The sequence below is a fragment of the Diceros bicornis genome, chromosome 11 (genome assembly GCF_020826845.1).
Source record: "Diceros bicornis minor isolate mBicDic1 chromosome 11, mDicBic1.mat.cur, whole genome shotgun sequence".
Classification (NCBI taxonomy): Eukaryota; Metazoa; Chordata; class Mammalia; order Perissodactyla; family Rhinocerotidae; genus Diceros; species Diceros bicornis.
In genome coordinates this window covers 38771876-38798016 of record NC_080750.1, presented here as the reverse complement: position 1 = coordinate 38798016, position 26141 = coordinate 38771876, and the positions used below count along the sequence as shown (strand labels likewise).

The 26141-nt window shown below is 36.0% G+C and overlaps 1 protein-coding gene across 7 annotated transcripts in view; it reads left to right on the top strand.

Annotated features, from left to right (window-relative positions):
* The window catches only part of LRBA (LPS responsive beige-like anchor protein), a 723014-nt gene that overhangs the window by 690970 nt on the left and 5903 nt on the right, over positions 1 to 26141 (top strand). For all 7 annotated transcript variants that reach the window (XM_058550176.1, XM_058550181.1, XM_058550180.1 and 4 more), the window contains 4 exons: positions 1915 to 2082; positions 17242 to 17343; positions 20700 to 20896; positions 25706 to 25857. In XM_058550176.1, the coding sequence (XP_058406159.1) occupies positions 1915 to 2082; positions 17242 to 17343; positions 20700 to 20896; positions 25706 to 25857 (619 nt within the window). The remainder of the gene's footprint in view (positions 1 to 1914; positions 2083 to 17241; positions 17344 to 20699; positions 20897 to 25705; positions 25858 to 26141) is intronic.

The following is a 26141-nucleotide window of genomic DNA, read 5'->3' as shown; positions in this document are numbered from 1 at the left end:
TTACCTGCTCTCAGCATTTAGGTATAGGCTGAGGCAGAAGTCACTGTACGTATTCTGTGATCAAATATATAATCACAATATGGTGTGTTCAGTTTCTTTCAGTAGTCAAAACTCACTGATTTAACCTTCAGTTTTCTAATTAGTAATAAGAGTACATTCAGCTACATAACTTTTGTCTTATCCTTAGGAAGGCCGGCCTCTAATCTAACCTCACCCATTTTACCACTAAACTGCTCCACTTTGTTCTTCAGATAAATTGGAAATGATGTGAAAATTATTACACTTTTTCATATTTAATTTGCTCTTCTTTTCCATTTTTTATTCTAAAAAGTCTTGAATTCTTCTTACCATATTCTTTATTGATAAAAGCTAATTTTTTAAATGAAATGTTTTTATGTCAATTTAAAAAGTTGAAGAAATTCAGAAGTGAACATTTTTAACATTTAACAGTTAAAACTACCTGCTTTAACTAAAGTCTTTAATCACAGGAGAAAAAATGTACTGTATTAATTTTGCAATTTGAGATTGAAATGAATCTGATTTCAAAGTTACTAGTAGTACGCTAAGTGCAAGAGTGGAAACACTGTATTTGACTTTCCATCTGATTTGGATAAAGATTATTTCAGTATTTTATTTCCAAATTTGCTGCCTTTATAATAAGCTTCAGGCCTATTAAATCAAGAATTTAAAAAATTTAATGTAAATACTTTTTTAGTTATATTTATTATTATCTTGAAAAGTTAAATACACTTAGATGCCAATACTTAATTGAGACCTTTAAGTTTTTGAATAATAGGTTATGATGTGTTCCAAGTTAAACACATAAACTTTTTAGGCATATTAATTTTTTTTTCAGCCTAGTGGTCTTTTTTCTTGAACATTTGAATTATATTTTTAATGACCCCACTGAAACACTTAATAAAAAAAATCATGCTGAATATTAAGGGTAGACATTCTGTGACATTCATTTGTAGGTTCTGTAGACACTTCAAAGGAAACCGTTAGCTAGAAACTATAGGGATAGAGTGGAAGGGCTGCTACAGATATTTAATTCTTTAGACAAATTTGTGTGAATTATAAACACCATATCTGATTAAACAAAGATTCTAAAAGGTGGAGGCTTAACTTTTTTTCTGACACCATTATGTGAACAATTCACCTGTGTCTGAAGCCCTAGATATATAGTAAGTTTACTAGGTTCCTCCCTCCTGCTCCCAGTCATTACTGTTAGATAAACTGCCATAATCTTAATTTCATCATCACCCCCTCCCAAGGAATTTTCATCCTTCAGACAATTAAAACAAAAAAATTGACCTGACTCAAATTGTAATCACAATGTATTAGTCCTTTTATCAAAACTTAGTTCATGGAATCCTGATTTAAAAAACAGAAGCTCTGCAAAGTGACTTATCTTGTCCTTGTATAGATCACTTTAAAAAAGAAGAAATACATTAAATCTTTCCTAATTCAGAGATTGGTTTGTATTGGTGAAGTCTGAATTATAGAGTACTTAACAAAAAGGCAACCAAGTTTTATTTTATTTTGAATCATATAGAGTAACTTAAGAAATTGTTGAAATGGTTCCAAATAAGGGTTCTCCTGGGCCTGCTTTAATCAGTAGACATGATTCATTTGTACTTTATAGTAGCCAGTGTAATGACACGGTGTCATGGTCTTCAAATATAATTAGTTTAAATAGTTTTAACTTATGTCTTTCAAAAATGTTATCGTCACTGTTCAATTGATTTTTTGTTGTTAATATTCAAAGAAAACTTTTAGGTTGGACTAGATCAAATTTTATTATAAAATTTGAATTATCAGAATCTGAGTTAATATGGCTTTATTATCTTATAAGTTAAATGGTTCACTGGAAATTTAAAAAAAAAATTTAAAGAAAATTGTTTTGCATTTCAGGAAAATTGATCCAAGTGGTGTTTGGCCATTGGGATGTCGTCACTTGCCTCACTCGGTCTGAGTCATACATTGGGGGAAATTGCTACATTCTCTCAGGGTCACGTGATGCAACCCTTCTGCTCTGGTACTGGAATGGAAAAAGCAGTGGGATTGGAGATAACCCAGGCAGTAAGTACAATTTATTTTATAAGTAAACTTTTACAAGTGATGTATAATGACATGTTGCAGAGAAGTTACCTTTTTCATCATGGTGAAAGTGAAACTGAATTATCAAGTAGTTTTAATTTCTTAGTTGTAATTTAAGAAAGGTCTAGATAGCCTCGTTATTAACATTTTGTGACAATTGATAATTCAAATCTAAGCATGAAATCTCATTTTTCATGTTACAGGTTATTCTTATGATCTGAAAATGCTAGTTCTTCATTGGAAATGACTGTCACCAAATAAAATAGAGGTGTTTCATTCTCAAACAATGAGATATAACATAAAAGAGCAATCACATATTATCTTGTTTATTGAATTCATATTTTAAAAGAGCAAAAGAAAAATTATAATTTCATGAAAACAAACCAGTCTTTATAAAAAAATATGCTTTCATTTACATATTAAAAGATAAAACACGTCATAAAAGGCCAGCATGGAATATTCAAATTGGCTCTTAGTTTTTCAGATGGGAAATGAAAATGTTCACCAACAGCCTTAAACATCTTTATGAAACTATGCTGAAGGCAGTAAAACAAAAAATGTGTAACCATTTAAAATTGTAATTCACAGAAGGGAAAAAAGGAAGCAGCTACCATTAAAACCAATCGCACACAGCTGCAGAAAAGAAATGGCTTTAGAAAAACACATTAAGAAGTAGGAAAAAACAATTAAAGGGACCACCTGAAAAATGAGAATTTAATTAAAATGATTATGACAACACTGAAGAGTTCCTGCAAGAATAGCTTTAGATTTTTACTTCATAAGGTAGAGCATTTTAACTGCTCTTAAATATTTACAGTTTCTTAATTTAAAGCAAGTTGCAATGTATTTGGTTAAGGAAGGATCATGTTGTTCCTAATTACTTTACCTGAATGCCATGGTACTTACTTCTGTCACTCAGCCCCAAATTATGAAACAATCTGAATATGTTTAAGTCCCTCATATTTTGGATTGACTTCTTAAAGCTGTGCTTATTAAATGTATAATATTTGTATAAAAGTGAAACCTTTTTTAAAAAATTTAGTCAAAAGCCAGTAGAATTTTAAAAGAAGTACATGCGAAGTATTTTATCAAAGCTGTTTCTGCTTTGTATGTATTTTATTTGGTGTGGTGGGTAAACACAATTTTTATTCAATGAACCTCTAATATCTATTTCTTCTTTTAATCAAAACAGGGATAATTCCCTACACAAATAGAATATGAAAGGTAACTTTAAGGCTGTGATGCTATGGATAACACAGTCTTCGTGATCAGATCAAACTTTAGTGTGTGTGTATATGAGGGAGGATAGTGTGTATGCGTACTTCACATATTTACACAGACATCTCCATTTTTTATATAATTACAATAAAACTTTAAAACACATAGGTTTCAGGGATTTTGTTTTTCACATTCTTTTGAAGAGTACTTTGTGTTCTTTTCCTTATGGACCCTTACGTTCTGCTACTTCTTCCTTTCTGGCCTCTTAGGATGAGTGACTACTTTCAATTTCTTTTTTCCCTGTTTCTGTAGATTCAGTTATCGAGATTCATTAAATTATCAAAGACAAACCTAGATTTGACATAGATAATAAATATACATTTTGTTATTTATCTGAAAGTATTTAGGAAGAACCTTCTCTTGCCTTAAAATAGTGTAAGATGTTTCATGCACATATAGCAATCCAAATGCAAGAAAAAATTTTCTTTGTTTTTTTTACTTACTTGACCTAATCATGTTCTATATGTCATTACCAATGTGTGTTCTGAGAAGAAGCTAAAGGCTTATTAGCTATACTTATATGTAATTGTTGTTCCATTTCAGAAATTTAAGTATATTTTAAAACTAGAAATATTCAGCTTTTCCAGAAGAGAGAAATATATTTATATATATTTAAATACCTTGTAAATCACCATAGAGATGGTTTTTACATGCATGTCCCCTAAAAAAATGAATCAAGTAGGATTGACCAAATCCTGGAGTTTGGAGTAAAACAAATCTAAGCTAAGTTCTAAGCTTTGCTGGGTCATTCTGTCTTGTCTGTAAAATGAAAGCAACGATAGTAACTGACTTAATGTGTTATCAGAAGCACAGGATGCTTGGAGCAAATAAATCACCACACAAACACCATCTTGTTGGCATTAGAGTATACAATGTAATGTTATATTTTTCATAAAGCACTTCATCTGTACCCTCTCATTGTCTGCAGTATGTTGGACTTTAACTCCCAGAATGCTGGTAATGAAAAGGAAAAAATAAAAGAATAACATAACAGCACATCTAATAAAAATTTTAGAAAATTGTAATGTATCTTGACTAAATTAAATTACCTTTCTCAAAGTGAACCTCATCCTTTCTGGCCTTTTATAACGTCTGATGTCCCAATTTAATTTTGCTTTAGCTTTGAAGGATGAATCTGGGAGAAAGACAAATAGGCACTTTTTCATGTAATGAAAATTTCCACACATTAGAATAGAAAAATGAACACGCCAGTCTAAGCTTTTCAAAAGAAAATGACAAACAAACGAAAACAAAGACATTTTTACCACGTGTGAACTGTGTTTTAAACGTTCATGCAAGCTGGTTTGGATTTTATAAGCCTCCGGCTCATTGATGGCTCCACGATGCAGCCGCTGAAGTCAGAGCTGTTCAGATGAGGAATTTTAGGTTATGTTTATTCCTAATATTGTATTTCTTGAATGCAATATAAGTGACCTTTAAGAATGGTCAGGCTTTTATATATATATGTATTCAATGTGGTTTATAAATGCACACAATGCATCAACTTAAATTTTTAAATTTAGACATTTTTTGTCACTTGAAGGGAAAATAGGTAAATTAAAGAAAACTAGGGTATTGCTTTTTCTGCATTTTATAGGTCTCATTCAAATATTTAGCTTTTTTGTTTAAAAAATCATGAGAATAAGCTAGTAATTTTACTTGCTATGGTGATAAGCCTACGCCATTTTCTACAAATCTAATATTAGTGCTATTTGTAAAGTTGATAGCTTTATTACGTTTCTTTAAAAGTCATGTTATCCAATATTAAAATCCACATTCCTTGGGTAAAATCAGGCTAACGCAAACTGGGTAAAACCTATGTATAGTATAACTTGGGGCTTTTAAAAGGATGCACATGTTTTATGAACTCTGCCTAGATTACATGGCAAAAGCCTTGTTTTCCTGTATAACAGATAGTTTTTCATCTTTGACTCTATTGTCTTGTGATAGTTATCTCCTGTGGAATGCAATTTTCTTAATGAGAAGAAGAATTAAGATAGGATTCATTTAGTTGTGGATTTTTTTAAATAAATTAACCAAGAACATTTCAGTGAAAGCTATTTTCTACGTGGAAGCATCTCTCTCTTTGCCCGAGTGCTCTCTGTGTTTCAGGACTGCATCTTGTCCACCAAAATGCTTCTCCTGAAATGTTTCCTTCAGAAGAATACTATCCAGAATGTACGTTTCCAAATTTGGGAGAAAACGTTCCCCAATGCATTTAATTGACATTTAAATACTTTAAACTGTGAAATGATATTATAAGCAAGATGAAAATTTACAAAATAGTTATTTATCCACCGTTTTTATATTGTATTAATAAATCATAAACTTAAAAATTAAATGCTTATTAAGTATTTTTAGGTATCTGAGTAATTTTTTAAAGCCACAGTGGATTAGCTTTGGAAGCAAATGGTTGCTCACGGTGAGGGTGTTGCATAGATTTGTGTGTGAAGTATTTCGGTAAAGTAGTTTTCCATTCTCACATTCTGTTTTTGATTTGATGGAAAGGTGGCATTTTTTTTCTTTTTTGCAATCAGACATGCTAATCTATGTCAGCTTTCTCTTTTATGGGAATGGCGTCTACTGAAAAAAAAAACAACTAAGTTTTATTCATAACAACAAGATTCTGTTCTTTAAGAATATTTCAGCACCGTTAATTAGAAAGAAGGTTTTATTAACCATAAGGCTAGCACTAACAGACCGCAGAGCTGTTTTTTAAAGTACTGTATGCCATAGCTGCCCTGCTTTTTCTCTGTCTAAAACTTCATTTTGTTATACTCTCATCAATCATTTAAGTCATTACCGTAAATCCTACTGTTGTTAATTTTACTAGTATCACCCTAATGAGACATTCCTGCTATAATTAAAAATGAATTCTAACTTTAAGGCATTCTAAATTTTTTTTTAATGAATTTAGAATTATCTTGCCATATGACCATAAATACCACTGATATACATAGACTACACATCAAGTCTATAAGAAAAGTAGTATCATAATATGTCCAGGTATGAATTATTTACTGGTTGCCTCTGTGCACATGTGCTTATGCATATGTATATTTTTGTGCACATATTTAGGAATTATGTTCTTTATGTCATAAAGCCTAATATGTTTTACTGAAGCTACTGATAAATCCTTATTCTTTGTCTTGCCAAAATATAGGTGGATGTAACACAAATAGTATTACTCTCTGTAAGTAGGTGTCCTAGAGCACCATCTGCTGGATGCATTTGGGGTCTAAAGCTTGGTAAATTTGAAGATCTGTACTTGATAAGACAGGTGTACTTCATTTTTAATTGCCTGTGATGTATTATTTATGGACCACAGATGTCAAGATATATACGTTTCTGTTGAGTTATATGATTTTGTAAAAGAAATCACTTTCTTCCTTCTTTTGCCCCACACTAAGCTGGATTTGGAACTTTATAATAAATATTTTGTTTAAGGAAAAAGCAGGCAGATATATGCCTAGTGAAACAAAGCATCACAGTTTGCCATGAGATAAATTCTTATCTTATTGATCACAGGTCTTTAGTAAGCTACAGTTGGGGAAAATTGTTTGGATGATATTTTAACTCTAGGTTCCTTATGTTCACTAGATTCTGAATGTGAAAGCAATGCTTGAAACAAGTAGCCTTTTTATACCTGGGATATGACTCTTGATCTGACTCTTTGTCCAAAACATGAGTTCTTGTGTGTATCTCATTCAGATCTTTCCTTGTGGTCTGACTTTTGCTGTGCACCATCGCACTAACACTAAGACTGCCCTATATTTTTCTGTTTCTCTTGAAGAATTCATCCAGCAGGGTTTGAAGCAATATGTTGGCAGTGTTCAAGTTCAGGTGACATAAAACTACATCTATGAAATTCTCCAGAAGGTCCAGGATGTTTAGTGCTCCATGATGTAATGCAGGCCCTCAAGTTCCAGCAAAACAACCCTGTATTTACTGCTTGTAACTAATAGTAGATGTGGTAAAAGGAATTATATTCATATGGCAAATGAATACAACCTTAATGTGCACCATATGCAGAGTGGTGGGGTGATGTGCCAATATATCACATTTATTTACCTTGTTTAGTTGCAGAGAAGAATGACTATACCATTCAGCCCATAGGCTATAGCCATACAAATATGAGAACAGAAGAACTGATGATTTTTGCCCTCAAATTGAAACTGAGTGTCTTCGTATATAGCCTTTATAGTGCCACACCAAAGAAAGTTGTTTGTCTAATACCGTATGCTCAGATAGGTAATTTAATTTCAAACAGTAACTAAAATTAATCTAAGGTACAAATTCTCTCTAGTCAATTAAGTATTGCTCTATAGGTTCTCAAAGAAAACCTTGAATGTGTTACACTCTGAAATCGCAAGTTCCTTCCTCCCCTCCTTTTTTAAACCTAAAGGCGGGTATCTTCTGCTTTTAGAATATTGCAGAAGAATGTGTGTGTGTGTGTGTGTGACATTACTATAGAACTCCTAAGATACATTTAATTAAGACCTCCTGGAACAACATGTTAGACTCACTTTACCACCTTCCAAAAAGTTCGTTTCATTAGAGAAATTCTATAACAGCTTTGTTCATATGTACCTCATATTGTACTTTAGATACTCCTGAGAATTTGTGAAGAGAGACTCATTTTTATATGAAATTAAGTACTTAAATGCCTCTGATGATTTCTTTTACAATTGCCCTATTTTTTAAAGTAATTTTTCTCACATTCAAATAGGTTCAGTCAGACTTTAGATTTTGGATATGAAGTGTTTTTAGGTAGGAAAAAAATCCTTAGAATTCTTTCTGCCTCTTATGGTTTAGAGTTTCATGACTGTGGAGGTTTTTAGCTTTTATTCTTGTAGCTTGTAACTTTCTACAATTTTGAGATTGCTTTATTTCCTTGGGGTGAGTGGGGTCAGGATTTCTTTTTAATTTAGATATAGTTGACGTATAACATTATATTAGTTTCAGGTGTACAATAAAATGATTCGATATATGTATATATCGTGAAATGATCACCACAGTATGTCTAGTTAACCTCCATCACCACACATAGTTACAAATCTTTTTTCCTATGATAAGAACCTTTAGGATCTACTCTTATCAACTTTCAAACATACAATACAGTATTATTAACTATAGTCATCATGCTGTACATTACATCCTCAGGACTTATTTATTTTATAAGTGGAAGTTTGTACCTTTTGACTCCCTTCACCCATTTTGCCCACCCCTCGCCTCTGACAACTGCCAATCTGTTCTCTGTATCAAGGAGCTTGGGTATTTTTTGTTTTTGTTTTTTTTTAGATTCTACATCTAAGTGAGATCATACAGTATTTGTTTTTCTCTGTCTGACTTATTTCACTTAGCATAATGCCCTCAAGGTCCATGTTGTCACAAATGGCAGAATTTTCTTCTTTTTTATGGCTGAATAATATTCCATTGTATATGTACCACCAATGGTACATTGTATATGTACCATTCTGTTTATCCATTCATCCATCAGTGGACACTTAGGTTATTTCCACATCTTGGCCACTGTAGATAATGCTGAAATGAACATGGGGGTGCAGATATCTTTTCGAATTAGTGTTTTTGTTTCCTTTGGATATATAGTGGGAAGTGGGATTGCTGGATCATAGGGTACTTCTATTTTTAATTTTTTGAGGAAACTCCATACTGTTTTCCATAGTGGCTACACCAATTTACATTCCCACCACCAGCGCACAAGGGTTCCCTTTTCTCCACATCCTCACCACCACTTGTTATTTCTTGTCTTTTTGGTAATAGCCATTCTAACAGGTGTGAGGTTTTGATTTTAACAGGTGTGAGGTTTTGATTTCTCACTGTGGTTTTGATTTGCATTTCCCTAATGATTAGTGATATTGAGTACCTTTTCATGTACCTGTTGGCCATCTGTATGTCTTTGGAAAAATGTGTATATAGATCCTCTGCCCATTTTTTAATCAGATTGTTTGTTTTTTTCCTGTTGAGTTGTATAGTTCTTTATGTATTTTGGATATTAACCCCTTATCAGATATATGATTTTCAGATATTTTCTCCCATTCTGTAGGTTGCCTTTTCATTTTGTTCATGGTTTCCTTTGCTGTGCAGAAGCTTTTTAGTTTGACGTAGTCTCACTTCTTTAGTTTTTGCTTTTGTTGCCTTTGCTTTTGGTGTCAAATCCAGGATGTTTCTAATAGCTAAAAAGGTTAAAACCCTCTATAGTTTTCACTAGTGCCCTTACTTACATATTTTGAACAAAGGAACCTTAAAAATGTTAAGGAGGATATATTACAAAGAATTTTATGTGACTTGGGTATTTAGGATAAATAGATAGAAATAGTTCTTAATTTTAATTGACATTCATAAGAATCATACTCAATGTTACATATCAAAAATATGAACAACATTTTATTTCAATAACTTTTATAACTATCTGCATTCTTTTTTGGAGGCATAAATTTATAATGTTTATGTTACTAGACATCCATATGCAGCTACAGGAGCTATCAGTGAATTAGAGCCAAAGATGAACCTCTCTATGAGGAATCAACAAATGAAAAGTCTCAACAAAGTATGAAAAAAGAAGTACATTAATTAAGTAAAGTTTGATATGCCCACATAATGAAATACTGTATAGCCATCAACGTATTATGAATTCATGATAGTGACATGGAAGGATATGCTCTCTGTATTGTTAAGTGTAAAAGATCACCAAACTACATGTTTAATATGATATATTTTAAGTACCTATGTCTGGATGTGTATAACTTGTATTCTGTGTATATTTATGCATAGAAAAAAGTCTGGAATGATAGCCAGCAAAATGTTAGCAATGGTTATTTATAGGTAGTGGAATTTGTAGGCAGTTTTTCATTTTTTTCCTCATAATTTACTAAATTATATGAATGTTTTATAATGAGCATGTATTTGATAATCAGGGACAATAAAGATACTTTATTTTGGGCAAAAATACCTGATTATTGTAATGTACCTTCACTTCCTGCTCTAGGCTTCTAGATAGTAGTAGTTATATCAGAATTTATGTGGATTATCAGGGAAAGTTGGAAAGTCTAAGAAAAGGAGAAATGGAAGAAATTAAAGTATAATTTCTAGAAATTAACATATATCTTCTCCTTGACAAGAAACAAAAATAACGGGAAGCATCTCTAATTGGCATTTATGCAGCATAGGATCAGATATTATACTTTTGCTGAAAGGAGTGTCTATAACAGAGGGTGAAAATATGCATCATTCTACTACTACTGCTCTTACTACTACTACTTATATTACTAGATGATACTTACTGGGTGCTCACTGCATGCCAGGCACTGGCCTAAGCATTTTACATGGTAGCTCATTAGTCCTGATAGTAGTCCTATGTGGTAACTACTGTTATATCCTTGTCTTATAGATGAGGAACAGAGAGATTGTAAATACGCCTTTACTTTCTGTGCTGGGCCTTGAAGCTCCTAGATCTTACTAGAACTGTGAGAACTTGCCCAAGGGAGGTCACATAGTTAGCAATGCTGGAGCCTGGATTCAAATGCAGGCACTCTAGGCCAGAGGCGCCAGTCTTAACCACTAAACTGTACTGCACTTTTAATTTGGTTTAATTGGATCATCAGCTATAGAGAGTTTGATGCAACCCTATCACTAAAGCACTCTTAGTATTTGCAAAGGACAATATAATTTTGTTATACTGAGTTCTTATAATGGTATATGTCACGATAGGATCTTGTATTTTTAAAGTGTTATTACACATTTCAGGGTTTACTTTAAGTAAACAATTGTAGGTATATACTCACACAAACCTATTTTCTAATGTAGTCTTAGAAGATGATACCATTGCTATAAACTTTTATTTATATATATATATCAATATCATAGAGAGAGAAGAAAGGTTATAAACAAAGAACTTATCACTGATTTTTATACCAACATTATCTTGTCTTGCATTAATAATTCTAATATTATTTACAGGAGGAAGCTACCAAAATTTACTATCTGTTGGTTGTCACGCCCTAAGTGCAGCTTTGGCTTGTTTTGTAGTCCATATGTTTAATCAAATTGACATTTTTTTCACCAAAGAGACCATAATGAATGGAGAGGGAGGGGAAGGGTTGGTGGAGATGGAATGAATAGAACAAATTTCAGATAGTTTCTCTTTGCATAATTAAAATGTATTGTTATAATTCCCATTGAAAAATTAGGAAGTTAATGGAAAGGTTTAAGAAACATTTCATAGCTAACCTCATTTCTGCTTCAGAAAAGCCATTTCCTTTCTTGATTTACCATTATGGTGAGCCACATGAGAAAGCTTAGTATTCAAATTTCACATGTTTTTTTCCTCAATGATGTTTTGTAGTAATTAAAATGGAACAAAAAGCACGTGCAAAACAAAGTGTCCATCTTTAGAAAATGACGGGCATATATTATATAATACTTAGGTTTTTAAATCTACATACATTTAATAACTCAATTATGAATTTAGGTTCTTAAACAAACTTATATTTTCTTTCACAACAAGTACTCTATTGAAATGATTTTTTTTTTAACAAAGCCAGGTTTCAGATTTTGTTTTACCTCTCTAAGAGGTCAGATGGTATTAGATTTTACTAATGAGGAAAATTACTTCATTTGTTTTCATTTAAGGATTTTATTAATTGATGTTAAATATTCATTTGGTATAAAAATTCAGTAGTAATAAATAGTTTGGACTTCATTACAGCTTTTTGACCTTTCCAATTATAGATATTTATAATTAGGAGGTTTATATTAAAGTTGACAAAACTTGATCCAATGACCATTTAAAATCAAGTCATTTACAAACACAAGGCCCTATTCCCCTCCTTGTTTCCACAGTGCATTGCACATAAACTATACCCAAGAAATGTTATTAAGTGAACGAAGGAGTGAAGGAATGAATGGATAAACAAATGGGAAATGTTAACTTCTGGCCCAGGAGTCATCTAAACTAAGTATTAATTGGAAGAACTAATTTTATTTCTACAAAACTAAGAATAGGGAAATGTTGAACTACACTTTATTTCTTAGTAGATGGTGTGAAAAAAAATGGTGAATGAAGAGAATTCTCTCTCTGCTAATAACGTATTTAAACTGCTAATGAGAACTTTGCAGTATCTTTTAAGTAATTTAATTTTCATAAGACTGAGGAGATGTGGCCAAAAATACCAAGAACTTTATTCATTTTTTAAAACGTAACTCAAAGTTTGCCAGAAATACGTGTCAGGTCTATTTTTACCTGGATTATTAATCCCCTTTGCCTTAATGGAGACAGATCTTTTGAAATATTTTTCTCATTGGATATTTATGAGCAGAGTACTAGAGAAATTACTGTGCCTCTTCTCGTCTCTCAGGTATAACTTTAAGTGGTTCAGAGTCCATTTGATGGAGAAATACACTTAATGTTATGAGGGCACCAAAGAAACACATTTAATAAAAACATGTTATTCTGCTTAATGGTGTAAAACATTTCACCTAATATTTTAAAACATAGGTCCAATATAAATACTAAATGGGTATTACGGAGACCTTGTGCTGTTGAAATGCAAGTTGGGTTGTTGTAATGGTGTAAGTAAGTTAATAGTAAGTTAGTAGTGATATTCCATATTATGTACTGAGAAAAGCACATCTGTAAAAACTGGTGTGTCCTGGTATTTGTGGCAGGATTTGAACTGTCTTTAATCTCCTTTGACTTGTTCATCTTCCTTTAAGGCCATCCATAAAGATGCACTGAGTATCCTTTTCAGCCTTTGGCTAGGATTTGCATGAGTAGTCATAAACCTGCTCTCTGGACAAAGACACCCTTTCCTTTGAAGTAATTGCTCAACCTTTTCAAAGCAATCCAAGAAGTCTATCCTCTTTCTCTTTTTATTTTTCTTTAAGAAGAGTTTGAAGTGTAGCCCCTTAAACTAGCAGCAAGATAAATTTTTCTCTCAGCTTTATTGAAAGCCGTGGCGATTTTTCAAGCAGTAAGACTTTAAAAAGTTCTTAAGGGAATCTGTTCTGCTTTATGATCTAGCTTTTGGTAGACCCTACTATCTCAGAAAGCAAAAGTAAAGATTTTTTTGTATCCATTAACTACTGCAAATTTTTATCAAAGAATTAACCTGATATTTTTCAGAAGACATTTTTTCCTGCTCTGTATTCAGTTTAGAGACTTCAATGAGAGATGATGATAGCTTTGGGGTCTTTGAAAAAGTAATATATGGCCGGTATTGTCTTATTTGAGCTGATTTTCCTCCCTACATATTAACTCTGTGGGCCAACAAGTTGCTGGGAGGGACAGATGTAGTGAGTGCTGCAATGAGAGGTAGTTACATGGGTCCTCGATTTTGATTCTAGGCTTTCCAAATAGATTTATACTCAGATAGGTAGAGATTTTGCCTTTCCTTTCTGTGGAATGTTATTGCTTGGGCTCTATGATCCAGGACGATGTCTAACAGTGTGACTGTAGAGAAATAAAGAGAGTCTGTAAGTCACCTATAAGGCCTGTGTTTTGCCTTCAGTTATCCCTCTACCCTTAGCAATTTCATTCCAAGTGGTTCGTAAAACATCTGTTGGACTTAAACAGTTTGAACCTGTTGGATTTAAATCTCATATCGTATAATTCTCTTTGCTATAGTGAAATTTTAATATGTAAAACATTTTGTTTATTGGAACTGAAAAAATCCAACAAGTATTTATTTTGAACAGATTTTTTGATGAGAAAATGTAAAAAATTCTTGATCTGCACATCACATAATAAAGGGAGTACAAATTTCAGTCTTTAAACAAGACTGGAAACAGCTTTACTTCGAGGAAATGGTATCTCACCATATATCGTTGTATACGAATTTTTGGAGGCCATTAATGTGCATTTCCAAAAAGGGAGGGAAGTTAAATAACACAATCTTTTTACTAGAAATCCAGTGAGTGTTTGTGAAACCAGTTACCTGAGAAGATCCCAATGATCATAAGTCTACTCTTATGCTTTTAATTTGTTGTTTTTCTTTTCCTTTCCTCCCCCCCCCCCCACCCCCCGTATTTCCTGAGCTGTCTAACCTGCTTCCTGGGTTAGGGAACATTTTGCCAAATTTTGAAGCCAAAGTCCTAGTGTTGAACAGTTCTTTATTTAAAGATCAGGCCCTAGGAAAAGAGAAATCGTTTTTCACTTTGAAGTTACACATTGTGTGTGTGTGAATTCTGATTTGTGGAGGGAAAAATGATTGGTATAGTGTAGATTATTGGAAACTGGTATTTTGCAAGTAAAGCACACTTATAAAAATCTTAATTATGAGTTTACAAAAAAGAATGCTTATAATATCTTAACCTACTTTATGGGGTTAATCATAAGGCTGCCTAAACTAACTTTTAGTCATAACAAATTCTCGGTAATTCAACTCTTTTACATTAAAGGAAGAAATACAGTTGACAGCAATCTTCTCACTTCCTCCCCATGTCCCTGAGAAAATATTCTCAGATGTAGAAAACAAAAAGTTAGCATTGACATGCTTAAGTGACAGCGTCCTCTGGGTCTGCCATTATCCATCTGTCCTTTGTTTACTTTGCTTACACTTAGATTGCTTTCAGTTACCATCAGTTTTCCTTCAAACCTTCATTTTCCACTGGGGAATTCTAAGACAATTCACAAAAACACAAATCTCACCCCCCATAAAATGGTAACTTATGAAAACTAAAAGGAACAATCACACTGAAAATGTATTCCTTAGATTTTAATTAATTCTTAATTTAAAAAAAATGTTGCCAATAGATATAATTAGACATTAATTTCAAAAATAACATTGTATGGTATTTTCGTGGAATGTAGATCATCTTGGGGAAGGAGGAAGCCATGAATCAGGGCTAAAGTATTGGTAACATTTTAAAACATATTTATTTCTAATTTTTGTGGCAAGGCTTATTTCTAACGGAAAGCTAAGTAGTTCAGATTGGCTTACATTATTTGCTTCTTTTCTTTAAAAAATTCCCAAATTTATGTACTTTTAAGGGAAAAAAATAGTTTCTGTTGTAAGAAATTCTTTCTGGTTTGGATAATGTCAAGTAAACTTTGTAATTAAGGCGGGTTTCTCTCCCTAAAGAAGTTTGTAAACTTTGAATCAGATGAAACTGAGCCCCTTGTTCCACTTATCCCCTTGCCTTTTAATATGTCATTTGAGGTCTCCCTTTGTCACTTGCATGTGGGCCAATTCCAGCGTCTGGCTGCATGCAGCACAGCCAATGTGGTGCAAAGTTTGACATGATGCCCTTTTACATAAATCCCACTCAGAAGTACCTATAGTCACCAAAAGCGGTAAAGGACACTGTGGGGACACAGCTGTGCATTATGTACTCCAATAAATGCATTGTAATAATTATGTGTAATAACTAGACATGGAGTAACTGCAGGCTCCAGGTGAAATAGGGCTAGAAGCACAGAGCCTAGGCCCCTATCTTCACTGTAGAGACCCCACACCTCTTCTTAGTGTGTATTCAGTAAAACCTATTTTCCTTCCTCTCCTCCCCTTTCCTCCAGAAAAACATAGGCATGTACATATATTTTTCATAAAATTTCAGAGAACCCATTGACCCATTGTAAAAACAACTGCTTTGGAGGCTAGTTTAAGTTTTTTGACAGCCAGCATTTGCCCTTCCAACAACAGTAGGTTTCTGCTGGATTTTCCCTAACCTACCAATCTCTCTCCTCTGAGTGGGTGACTGTTCCAAGGACAGCCAAGTCTGGGGTTAGGATGACAAGTTATTCTTTTCCATAGAGTTCCACAGCTGGTGGTAAGTGACCTGCTTTCAGGGTACATTTGCCTCTTTTGGATTACACAGTATCATTTATCAGTCATACTATAAAACTAATCCAAATCAAGGAAATCTAAGAATGCTAACAGAATCCTGCTCTCTAGTCCCATTTATAAAGGCTTTTTGTATCTTTGTCCTTAGAGACTATAAAGTAGGGGACTTGAGTCTTAAAATAGTATTCTTCGGGCTAAATATGGAATTCTGTTTATCCTTGTGGCTTGGCATGAATCAAGCCACAAATCAAGCCCATTATTGTTTTCCTTCTCTATGCTGGGGCCCTTCACGGTGTGGGTTCCTTATCAACCAACCACAGTTTTCTTTTTAGTTTGGGACAAAGATACAGGATGACTTCTTCTATTTGTGAAAATGTTTTGAAACATCTCCCATTATTTAGAGACTCCTTCTCTGTCCCCTCTTCTTCACCCTCCTCCCCTAATTTTCAATCACTGTCAGTAGAATTACATGTACGAGTTGGTTTCTCCCCACTCTGTTCTTTGAATGAACCATAGAGAAATATACTCGGTGAGATTTATATATCAGGAAAATACATAAGCTTAGTAAAGATAATAGATATTTAAGAGAGGGGCTGCTTTGAGATGTTGTGAATCCTAGTTCAGACTGTCTTCATTATGACAGGGTCTCAGTGCCCCAGGGAGGGGCAGGGAGAGGAGGAGCCCACATTTTTTTGAAATGTAAATTAAACCAAAATCCCTACTTTTATAATCATCCATCCATAATTCATCTAATCAAGGGACTTGTATTTGGAAATTATTGGAGGCATTTTATAATGCAGATTTTTGTCTTATTTTACTGAGATTTCAAGTATTGTTACCTGATAATCATGTAAGAATTAGAAATTTAGCAACATGTAGTCCTCAACAACTATATAGCATATAGTTTGGGATTTTTGGACAAATTCCCAAACTGTAAATTAAAGATTTAGGCATTACGGGAATTAGGAACAAGTTGTTGATTATTTAATCTGAGTAGAGGGAAGTAATCCCCTGCATAAACTTGAATTGATTGTTCTATTTATCTGTTTTTTTCCTGAAGGTGAGACCACCACTCCTCGGGCCATTTTGACAGGCCATGACTATGAGATCACTTGTGCTGCCGTCTGCGCTGAGCTAGGCCTGGTGTTAAGTGGTTCTAAAGGTAAATCGGTGGAACCTTCATAAGGTGTTTTCTAGTAACAAATTATCGAAGATGAATTTGGTACCTTTTTCTCTGAAGCAGTGCTCTGTGCTGTGGTAGCCATTAGCCACATGGGACTAAGTTAACTAAAATTAAAAATTCAATTCCTTGGTGGCACTAACCACATTTTTGGTGCTCAGTATTCAGATATGACTAGTGGCTACTGTATTGGACAGCACAGATACAGAACATTTCCATCATTGCAGAAAGTTCTGTTTCACAGCATTGCTCTAAAGAGTGAGGCAGGAACAAGGAACATCTTTGTATATTTGTTTATTCTTCTGGACTCTGACTGGGCTGGGTTCCATCTCACACATGAATGGAAACTCCTGACCCAGTCTGTTTTAACTTCCAAATCCCAGAACTAGGCAGGAGCAAGGATGGTATTGAGAATGGAGTGGAAAGATACTTAAGCTGGTTTGCCTGAAAGTTTGCCCTAGTAGCATCATCACATATTTAGGCCAAAGATATTAAGCAGGCTTTCCAAGAACACACACAACAAATCAGGATCAGACCAGGAACAGAGCTGTTTCCAATTCATTGCTTATCCCATTGTAATAGTCTATCCATCTCTCTGTCCCTCTGCCCTGAGCTGAGGTCTGAACTCACAAAAAAGTGCTGTAATCTCATGTCTTTTAGGCTTATCTGATGGGAAAGCATAGAGTTTTTGGGTCACTCTATCTGTGTCTTGAACTATAATACTTAGACTAGCTAACAAGACTTATTAAATATTCAAAGAATTGTGTTTAAAAATTTAGTTGGTCAAAACAATGAAATAGTAATAATGATAGCAAGAATTCTGTAACTGCTGGATTTTTTTTCCTTCTTATACCAATAATTTCATATATCGTGAGCTAACATGAGTTCTTGGACTATATGTGATCCTAATTAGACATGTAAAATGAACCTATCATATTACAGACTGTCTTCGCTTTGCATGGTAGTGCAGGATCATAAAAATGACAATGCAAGTTAAAATCATGCAAAGTGATCTTAGTAACCAATGGGAAATTTTATGATTGTCCTATAGCCTTTAAAATTTTTTGTCAAAACATTAAAAATTCTTTTTCCAGTTTCATATATATATATACATACACACACACACACACACACACACACACACACACACACACACACACACATATATACATACATATATATATGGACATAAAAAATAGTAAAACTCACATTTACTTAGTACACTATAATTTAAAACATTAGAAACATTGAGAATTAAATTATTTTATTTCTTTGTGAAAAACTTATCAAGAGTACTCTGAACAGTGCATGCTGCCTTCTCTTCATATAACTTAAGGAGTGAGAATCTTTTCTATGGCTTGACCAATTGTCATACTTCTTTCTGAGTTTGGATCAGCTTCCAATATTTTATCTTCTGGGCTTTCAATGTCATGAAACATCCCCTAGGTTTCCTTTAATGTGACAGTTTTTGCTGGAATCACTTCTTCTAGGACATCAACTTTTTTTTTATTTTTTTGGTGAGGAAGATTAGCCCTGAGCTATTATCTGTTGCCAATCCTCTTCTTTTTGCTGAGGAAGATTGGCCTTGGGTTAACATCCATGCCCATCTTCCTCTGCTTTATATGTGGGATGCCTGCCACAGCGTGGCTTGATAAACGGTGTGTAGGTCCACGCCCGGGATCAGAACCTGCAAAACCCAGGCTGCCAAAGTGGAGTGCACAAACTTACCCACTATACCACCAGGCCGGCCCCAACATCAACATTTTTCTTACAACCACTTTGCTAATTTAGGTCAATAAGTTCACCTTCACTGATTTCCTCTGGCTGCATATCTACAGTATCTCAGCAATGTCAACATACCCACAATCAGCTCTTTCTTCAATAACTCCATTTATGTTCTATTCAGATTTCACTTTTACCTTTATCACTTTTCATTCCCTTACTGCAATTTCGTCTTTGTTGGCCAATACCCTCTTTTGATTATCCATTTTTATAAATGTCACATGGGTTTATCACTGGGAGAAAAGGAGGCAACACAACTATATAGTTTGCTGTCTGTGCATGAACTGAGTAACAGTCACGCAGTGACTGCTCACTGACAGACTTTTAAAGAAGTGATGTGGTTGGTCACCAATATGATGCACATCTGTTATTTACATAGTGATTTGTGGACTGAAGAGCTAGCCATGAAGTGTGTACTTTATGTTATGACTGTGGTAACTAATTTGAACTGTGGTGTTGAGGGACTGGTGTCATTTAAAGAGTGATAACTGAAATTCATGCATGCTGAAACTGTGCAAAGACTGCCTCTGTGTATTTATGTTGAAAACACTAAAAACTTATCAACTCCCTGAGTGGTCAAGGAAAAGCTGTGAGCTTTATTTGCAAAAGGGATGCTGTTAGTCGACATGTGGGGAACAGGTAAAGATTCCATGTAGCCATGGGTAGTTTAGCATGGAGAGCAGCAGGGCAGATACTGTACTCCACTTACCCCTCTTATCCAGCTCTGACATTTCTTAGAACTTACTCATCACACAAGCAGTGTGATGTTGTGCTTTGCTTTGCGTGTAGCAGGCACTCAATAAAAGTGAAAAGGCTCTGATATGTATGGGCTATTCAGAAGTTCCCCTGTCCTACTCCAGCATCTCAGCCTGATGCTCAGCCTAGGGAGCTGTGAGTGGTGGACGCTGCTGCTTGCTTTGGGAGACAGCAGGGAAGTGGACTCATTGCCAAGGAGAAGTGGCAGAAGGATCTCTGTATGAATTTATTTCAGGGGGGGAGCGGTGAGAAGATGAACTACCGGAGACCTTCTTTCATTGTAAAGTAATGAGCAGTGGGAGGGAAGAAGGCTTGGGCCTTCAGAAGCTGTCCTAATGAGTCCTCCCCACTCAGGCTCACAGTGCTGCCACCATCAGGACCCCCCGTGAGATGCGGGGAGAGGGTCAGAGGGTGCCTAACAGCAGCCCGTGTTTGACTGTGGCCCAGCCTTCCCAGAAGCGCTTGTAGGATGTGAAATTTTTCCTGTTCCTTTCTGAATTCCTCCAGTTTTTATCATCTCTTGGCACAATGAATTTCATAAAGTAACTTGCGGTCTCTTGAGGACAAGAACTTGAACATAGACTCAGATTTCTCCTCTCCCAAGTGGAAGGTGAGATCTGGCCAGCATGCAGAAGAAATTTTACAAAATACTTTTATAAAAGATATATAATTTTTTAAGGCTTTCTACAACTGTGATGTGGTACTGTAATCCTGTTTGATATGTGCTCAAGATTCGGATCACATTTGTCTGTTCTCATTAAAAAAATTAATTTTGCCTTTTGTTTCTCGTCCTTTCTCAGAAGGACCATGTCTCATACATTCCATGAATGGAGACTTGTTAAGGACTTTGGAGGGTCCTGAAAACTGCCTGAAACCAAAACTCATTCAGGCTTCAAGAGAGGGTCATTGTGTCATATTCTATGAAAATGGCTTCTTTTGTACATTCAGTGTGAATGGAAAACTCCAGGCCACTATGGAAACAGATGATAATATAAGGGTAAGTGCCTTATAGATTTTTCATCATTCTAGATTTTTACCTCAGAGTGCAGCAAGTGAGGGAGAGAGTTCACTAAAGAAAACTCTGTTTTTGAGTCACTGAGGGTCTCTTTTCCACACCAAAAGAAAATCATTAGGTAGCATGTGGACGAGGCTTATATACTTCATGGACCATAGCATGTCCCAGCTGTGCCAACTGCATTGCTCAGCCGGAATGTTCCATGCTTGAGATCACTAAGTGAAGCCCAGGATGATCTTGCAGCAGAAGAGGTTTTCTTAAGATCTTGTGAAGCCATCCTGGGTGGCTTTCAATGGCACAGCTCAGTTTTTTTATTTTGTTTTTTTAATCTAAGAAAGTTAACTGCACATTGTTCTTTTCTGAGTATCAAAGCCAAAATAGTGCGGTGGAGTACACCTAAAACTGTCTCCTCTTTACACTTGAATAGTTTGATGGTGGCAGTGGTAGGGATTATGACTATTTAGAATTAGCATCTAATTTCAGACTTTACTTCTTCATGGATAACAAGACCAAAACTTGCCAAAATAAGGGGCTGGCCCTGTGGCTTAGCGGTTCAGTGCGCGTGCTCTGCTGCTGGCGGCCCGGGTTCGGATCCCAGGCACGCACCGACGCACCGCTTGTCCGGCCATGCTGAGGTGGCGTCCCACATACAGCAACTAGAAGGATGTGCAACTATGACATACAACTATCTACTGGGGCTTTGTGGAAAAGGGGGAGGGGGCTTGGCAATAGATGTTGGCTTGGAGCCGGTCTTCCTCAGCAAAGAGGAGGATTGGCATGGATGTTAGCTCAGGGCTGATCTTCCTCACAAAAACACAAAAAAAACTTGCCAAGTTAAGGGGGTTGGGCTTCAAATTATGATGTGAATTAGGCAAACATTTTTTCCCTTTTGGTATACAAGAAATGGTAATGCTAGTGGACCTTCCAGGTCTTGCCTCATTTTCGGGACAGGGCTCCGTAAATATTAGTGAGGACTGCTCTTTGGAGTGCCTGTCTTTCCAAGGTCCTTCTTTTCTCACCTCCAAACTTCTCAGCGCAGGTTAAGGTAAAATGAAGCTGTGGTGTTCCTCTCATTTTCCAGGACAGGGTTGGGGGGCCTGTGATCTGTGTACAGTGAGAGAACCCAGGACATGTTAAGGATGAGAAGAAGGTCGCAGAGGCCTCTGCCTTGAGTGTGGCTTTGGGCCAGCTCTGGACATTTTACTCACTGCTGTTCCTGACCCAGAGCAGCTTAGATGACATAAATTCTCCAAGTTTCCCAGATCTAGTCTGATCAGCCTCTTCTCTCAAGTAAATACTGGAGTCAGGAAGTATTAAGGAACAAAATCCCTAAATATAGATTACATTGATCAAATCAAGGGCAGCTGCTTGCTGCTTCTGTATCTTAGGATTGATTTCTTAGGTCAGTATTGGCTTTCTTCTCTCTCCATTTCTCTCTGAGTTTTCTCCATTGCGTTTTCACTGCCTCTACCACGAAGTCATGTCATGCACTCACACTCTGCTTTTATTTTTCCCTCCCTTCCCATAATACTTCATTTAAACCAAGTACACATCAGAGGATTTTCCTTTCCTTTTTTCTTTACAATAATGTTGATAATCTGTCACTTTGAGTTGCGATTATATTGTCAGCTACACTAATAAATCTGTAAAATAATTTGAAATCCCTTGCTGGCTGAAACAATATCTGTGGCATTTCAGTTAGTACCAAAGGCTCTGGGAAGTTCCTTGAGGCAGTAGTAGGGGGGCTTTCTGCAGACTGTTCATACATACATGCTTTTCTCTCTGCCCTATAGCCATTGTTTTTTCTCTCTGTAATATTCCCCACTGGATTTTAGGCTTAAACAATCCATTGCCTTTTCCCCGGCACTCCTGCACTTTATCATGCTAACGTGCAAGTGGCAACTGTGTGATTAAAGCGAGCTTGCCTAAAATGAGCACTACCTGCCCACGGCTCCAGAGACTGACACTTTCACAGCTAACGGCCTCGGGAAGGAAGGAAACCACAGGTTGGGAATAGAGACATCACAGAGCAAAAATCTCCAGCTCCATCCTGCAGTCTGAGCCTGTATAAGGAGAGGAGACCATGGAAACAAATTAGTCATCAGCTCAGACCAGAAATTAAGTTTCTTTGAAATACCAAGAACCCTGCAGGCAGCCTGGGGAACCTCTGGGCTAATCAAGGCTTCCCACCTGTTTTTATTTAGATGCCAGATTGTTCAGTGGCATTTGGTTAACATATCAGAGCACATCAACTAGGCAATGTTTAGATGTCTTAATGAATAACTTAAATTTAAGTTGGCAGCCTGTACAGAGCAGCAAAGTTATTTTATCCTAAACAAAGGATAACCACCATTTCACCCATAGGAACTCATTTCTCTTCTTTTCCTGAGGAAGCTGTGTTTTAGGATGTGATCATCCCCAGCAGACTGCTGTGGCCTGCTGGTCCCTTCTTAAAAACCACTGCAGCTATGGCGTTGTCCAAGGCACTCAGGATTTCAGAGGATGAGATCAACATGTCTCTGGGGCCCTCTTAAAATCTCTAGTCTCAACCCAACCTGATACTGAGGAGGTGTATTAGAATTAAGAACTAAGAATGCTGGTTTGGGTGGAAGATAGGGTGCCATTCAATAAATGTCACCCTGGCTCTTACCTCCAGTGGAATTTGACAGCTTCCTCACGAGAAAGGCCAACCAAATATTTTTTCACCTTGGCAGGCATCTGGCTTACTAAAATGTTTTGGATGCTGATGAATGTGCAATCCTAAAAGTTCAGGTTTTATTTAATTCCAGACAGAACTAGAATTAGAGATCATTTATTAGAACAAAGAGTTAAAGATTAATGGTTTTAATTTATGTTTTAATATAGCACTTATCCAGTAAAAAGCCTCAAGTATAAAACTCAAGTGAACCACAACCATAAGGTTAATGGATTTTCATCAGCTGAATTTTATAAGTATAGCAAATTATTATTTGTCCTAGTCTTCATTGCAGTTCCCAGATACCCCCTAGAGATGGCCACTTGTGAAATGAATGGGGAAAAAGGATATTGATTTTTACTTACATTGAAAAGTCCTACTATTTATATTTGGTTAAGATTTAGAGAATACTTCCTTGTTTTTTTGGTGAGGAAGATCAGCCCTGAACTAACATCAGTTGCCAATCTTCCTCTTTTTGCTGAGGAAGATTAGCTCTGGGCTAACATCTGTGCCCATCTTCCTCTATTTTGTATATGGGATGCCGCCACAACATGGCTTGATGAGTGGTGTGTCAGTCCGTGACTGGGATCCGGACCTGCGAACCCCGGGCCACCGAAGCAGAGCACAAAAACTTAACCACTACACCACCAGGCTGGCCCCTAGAGAATACTTCTTACATGTAACTGTCTTCCACACATGGGTTTTTATTTCTTAGATGTATTTTTATGTTCTTGAGAATAAGCTATATTTAAGAGACCACTAAAAGTTGGTATTTATGTGATTGTGAATTGAATGGCTGTGAAACAGTCCTGACTTTTCTATGATTTTTAAAAAATTTTGTCAAAGGTTAGATTAAAGACTTAAGGCAACTATAGTAAAAATCTGAGTACAGAACAGTGTAAACATATTTTTCAGAAGTTAGATTCTTTTTTTCTGGCTTGCTAGCACAATCTGTATTCCCATATTCACTGCGTCCAGGTGGACATAAGATTACAGGTGTTTGCAGTAACTTTTAGAACTCCCAGTGCCACCTAAAGAAAGGAAATGTGTATCTTAATAAGCTAGGAAAAGAAGGTGTGGAAGGAAAGGGCCAGGAGGAGAGGAAGGGGTAATAGGATTAGCTCTTGGAGTAGGGAGGACCTTTTATATCAGGAGTTGGCATACTTTTTCTATAAAGGGACAAATAGTGAATATTTTAGGCTTTGCAGGCTTTATATTCTGGTGCAATTACTTGTGAAGGTAGCCATAAACGAATGAGTGTTGGCTCTGTTCCAGTAACCCTTATTTTTGGACACTGAAATTTGGAATTCATATAATTTTCATGTCATGAAGTAGTATTCTTCTTTTGATTTTTTTCAACCATTAAAAAATGTAAGAAGTCATATAAAAACAGGCAATAGTCTGCATTTGGCCCATTTTACAGGATTGAAGAGCACATTCCATGTCTGCGCTTCCTGTTCAGCACTGGCAGGAAGCAGTCAGGCCTGGGGCGAGAAGAAAATGCTTAACCTAGGGTTTAATCACCCTGGAAGTTGTGGTCTTCTACCAAGTCATCTTCCCAACTGTTGTAAAAATCCGGCAGGCCTACTGAAGGTTCTGAAGCCGTTGGTCGTCTCCTGCGGGGCCATGGCCCCAAAGGCAGCAGTGTTTTATTGGGGATATGAGGTCAGCTAGCACTGTCTTCCCAGCCTTCGTACAAAGTGGGCTTAGCACGTCCACAGTACAACTGAAGAGATGCCAGGAGGCCCCTCATTTTATGGTGCTGGTCCCAGTCCACCTTACGCACCATTTAAATAGTAGTCGTAGAACTGGAAGAGTTTGCCACCTCATCCTTAAAAAGCAAAAGCTAAAAAAAAAAAACAAAAAAACTCAAGGATTGCCTAACTTTGGCCATTTGATGTCTGAAAAATGGCAAAAGTTTTCTAGGACTCACGATTTCCTAAAAACTCCATAAGAATACATACACACCCTGTCCCCCTCTTTCCCTTCTCCCTGCGCTGCAGTAGATGGCGTCGTGTAGGGATTAATCAAGCACGGGGTGGGGGCGGAAGTCTTCCTGGAGCCACATCCCTACTGAATGTTGCTGTGTCTCACAGGCCATCCAGCTGAGCCGGGACGGGCAGTACCTGCTCACAGGAGGAGACAACGGTGTGGTCATGGTCTGGCAGGTGTCTGACCTCAAGCAGCTCTTTGCCTATCCAGGCTGCGATGCTGGAATCCGGGCTATGGCCCTGTCTTACGACCAGAGGTAACACTGGAATCATGGTCTACCCATCCTGGTATCAAAAACTGCAGGGGAATTTATTTAAATGGGCTGATGGATGGGCTGGGTTGTGGGGGGTCACCTGTACAATCAAAAAAGCCAATGAATATTGGGGTTTCCAAGATACTTTTTAAAAAGTATGATTTTCTTTCTGATGGCGTTGCCACTCTTGGACAAAGGCTGAATTCTCCAGGAATAGACAGGATTTAAGTAACAAAGTCTCCAATTACATTGCTATAAACCTTTTTATATTTCTTAAAGTACCTTTT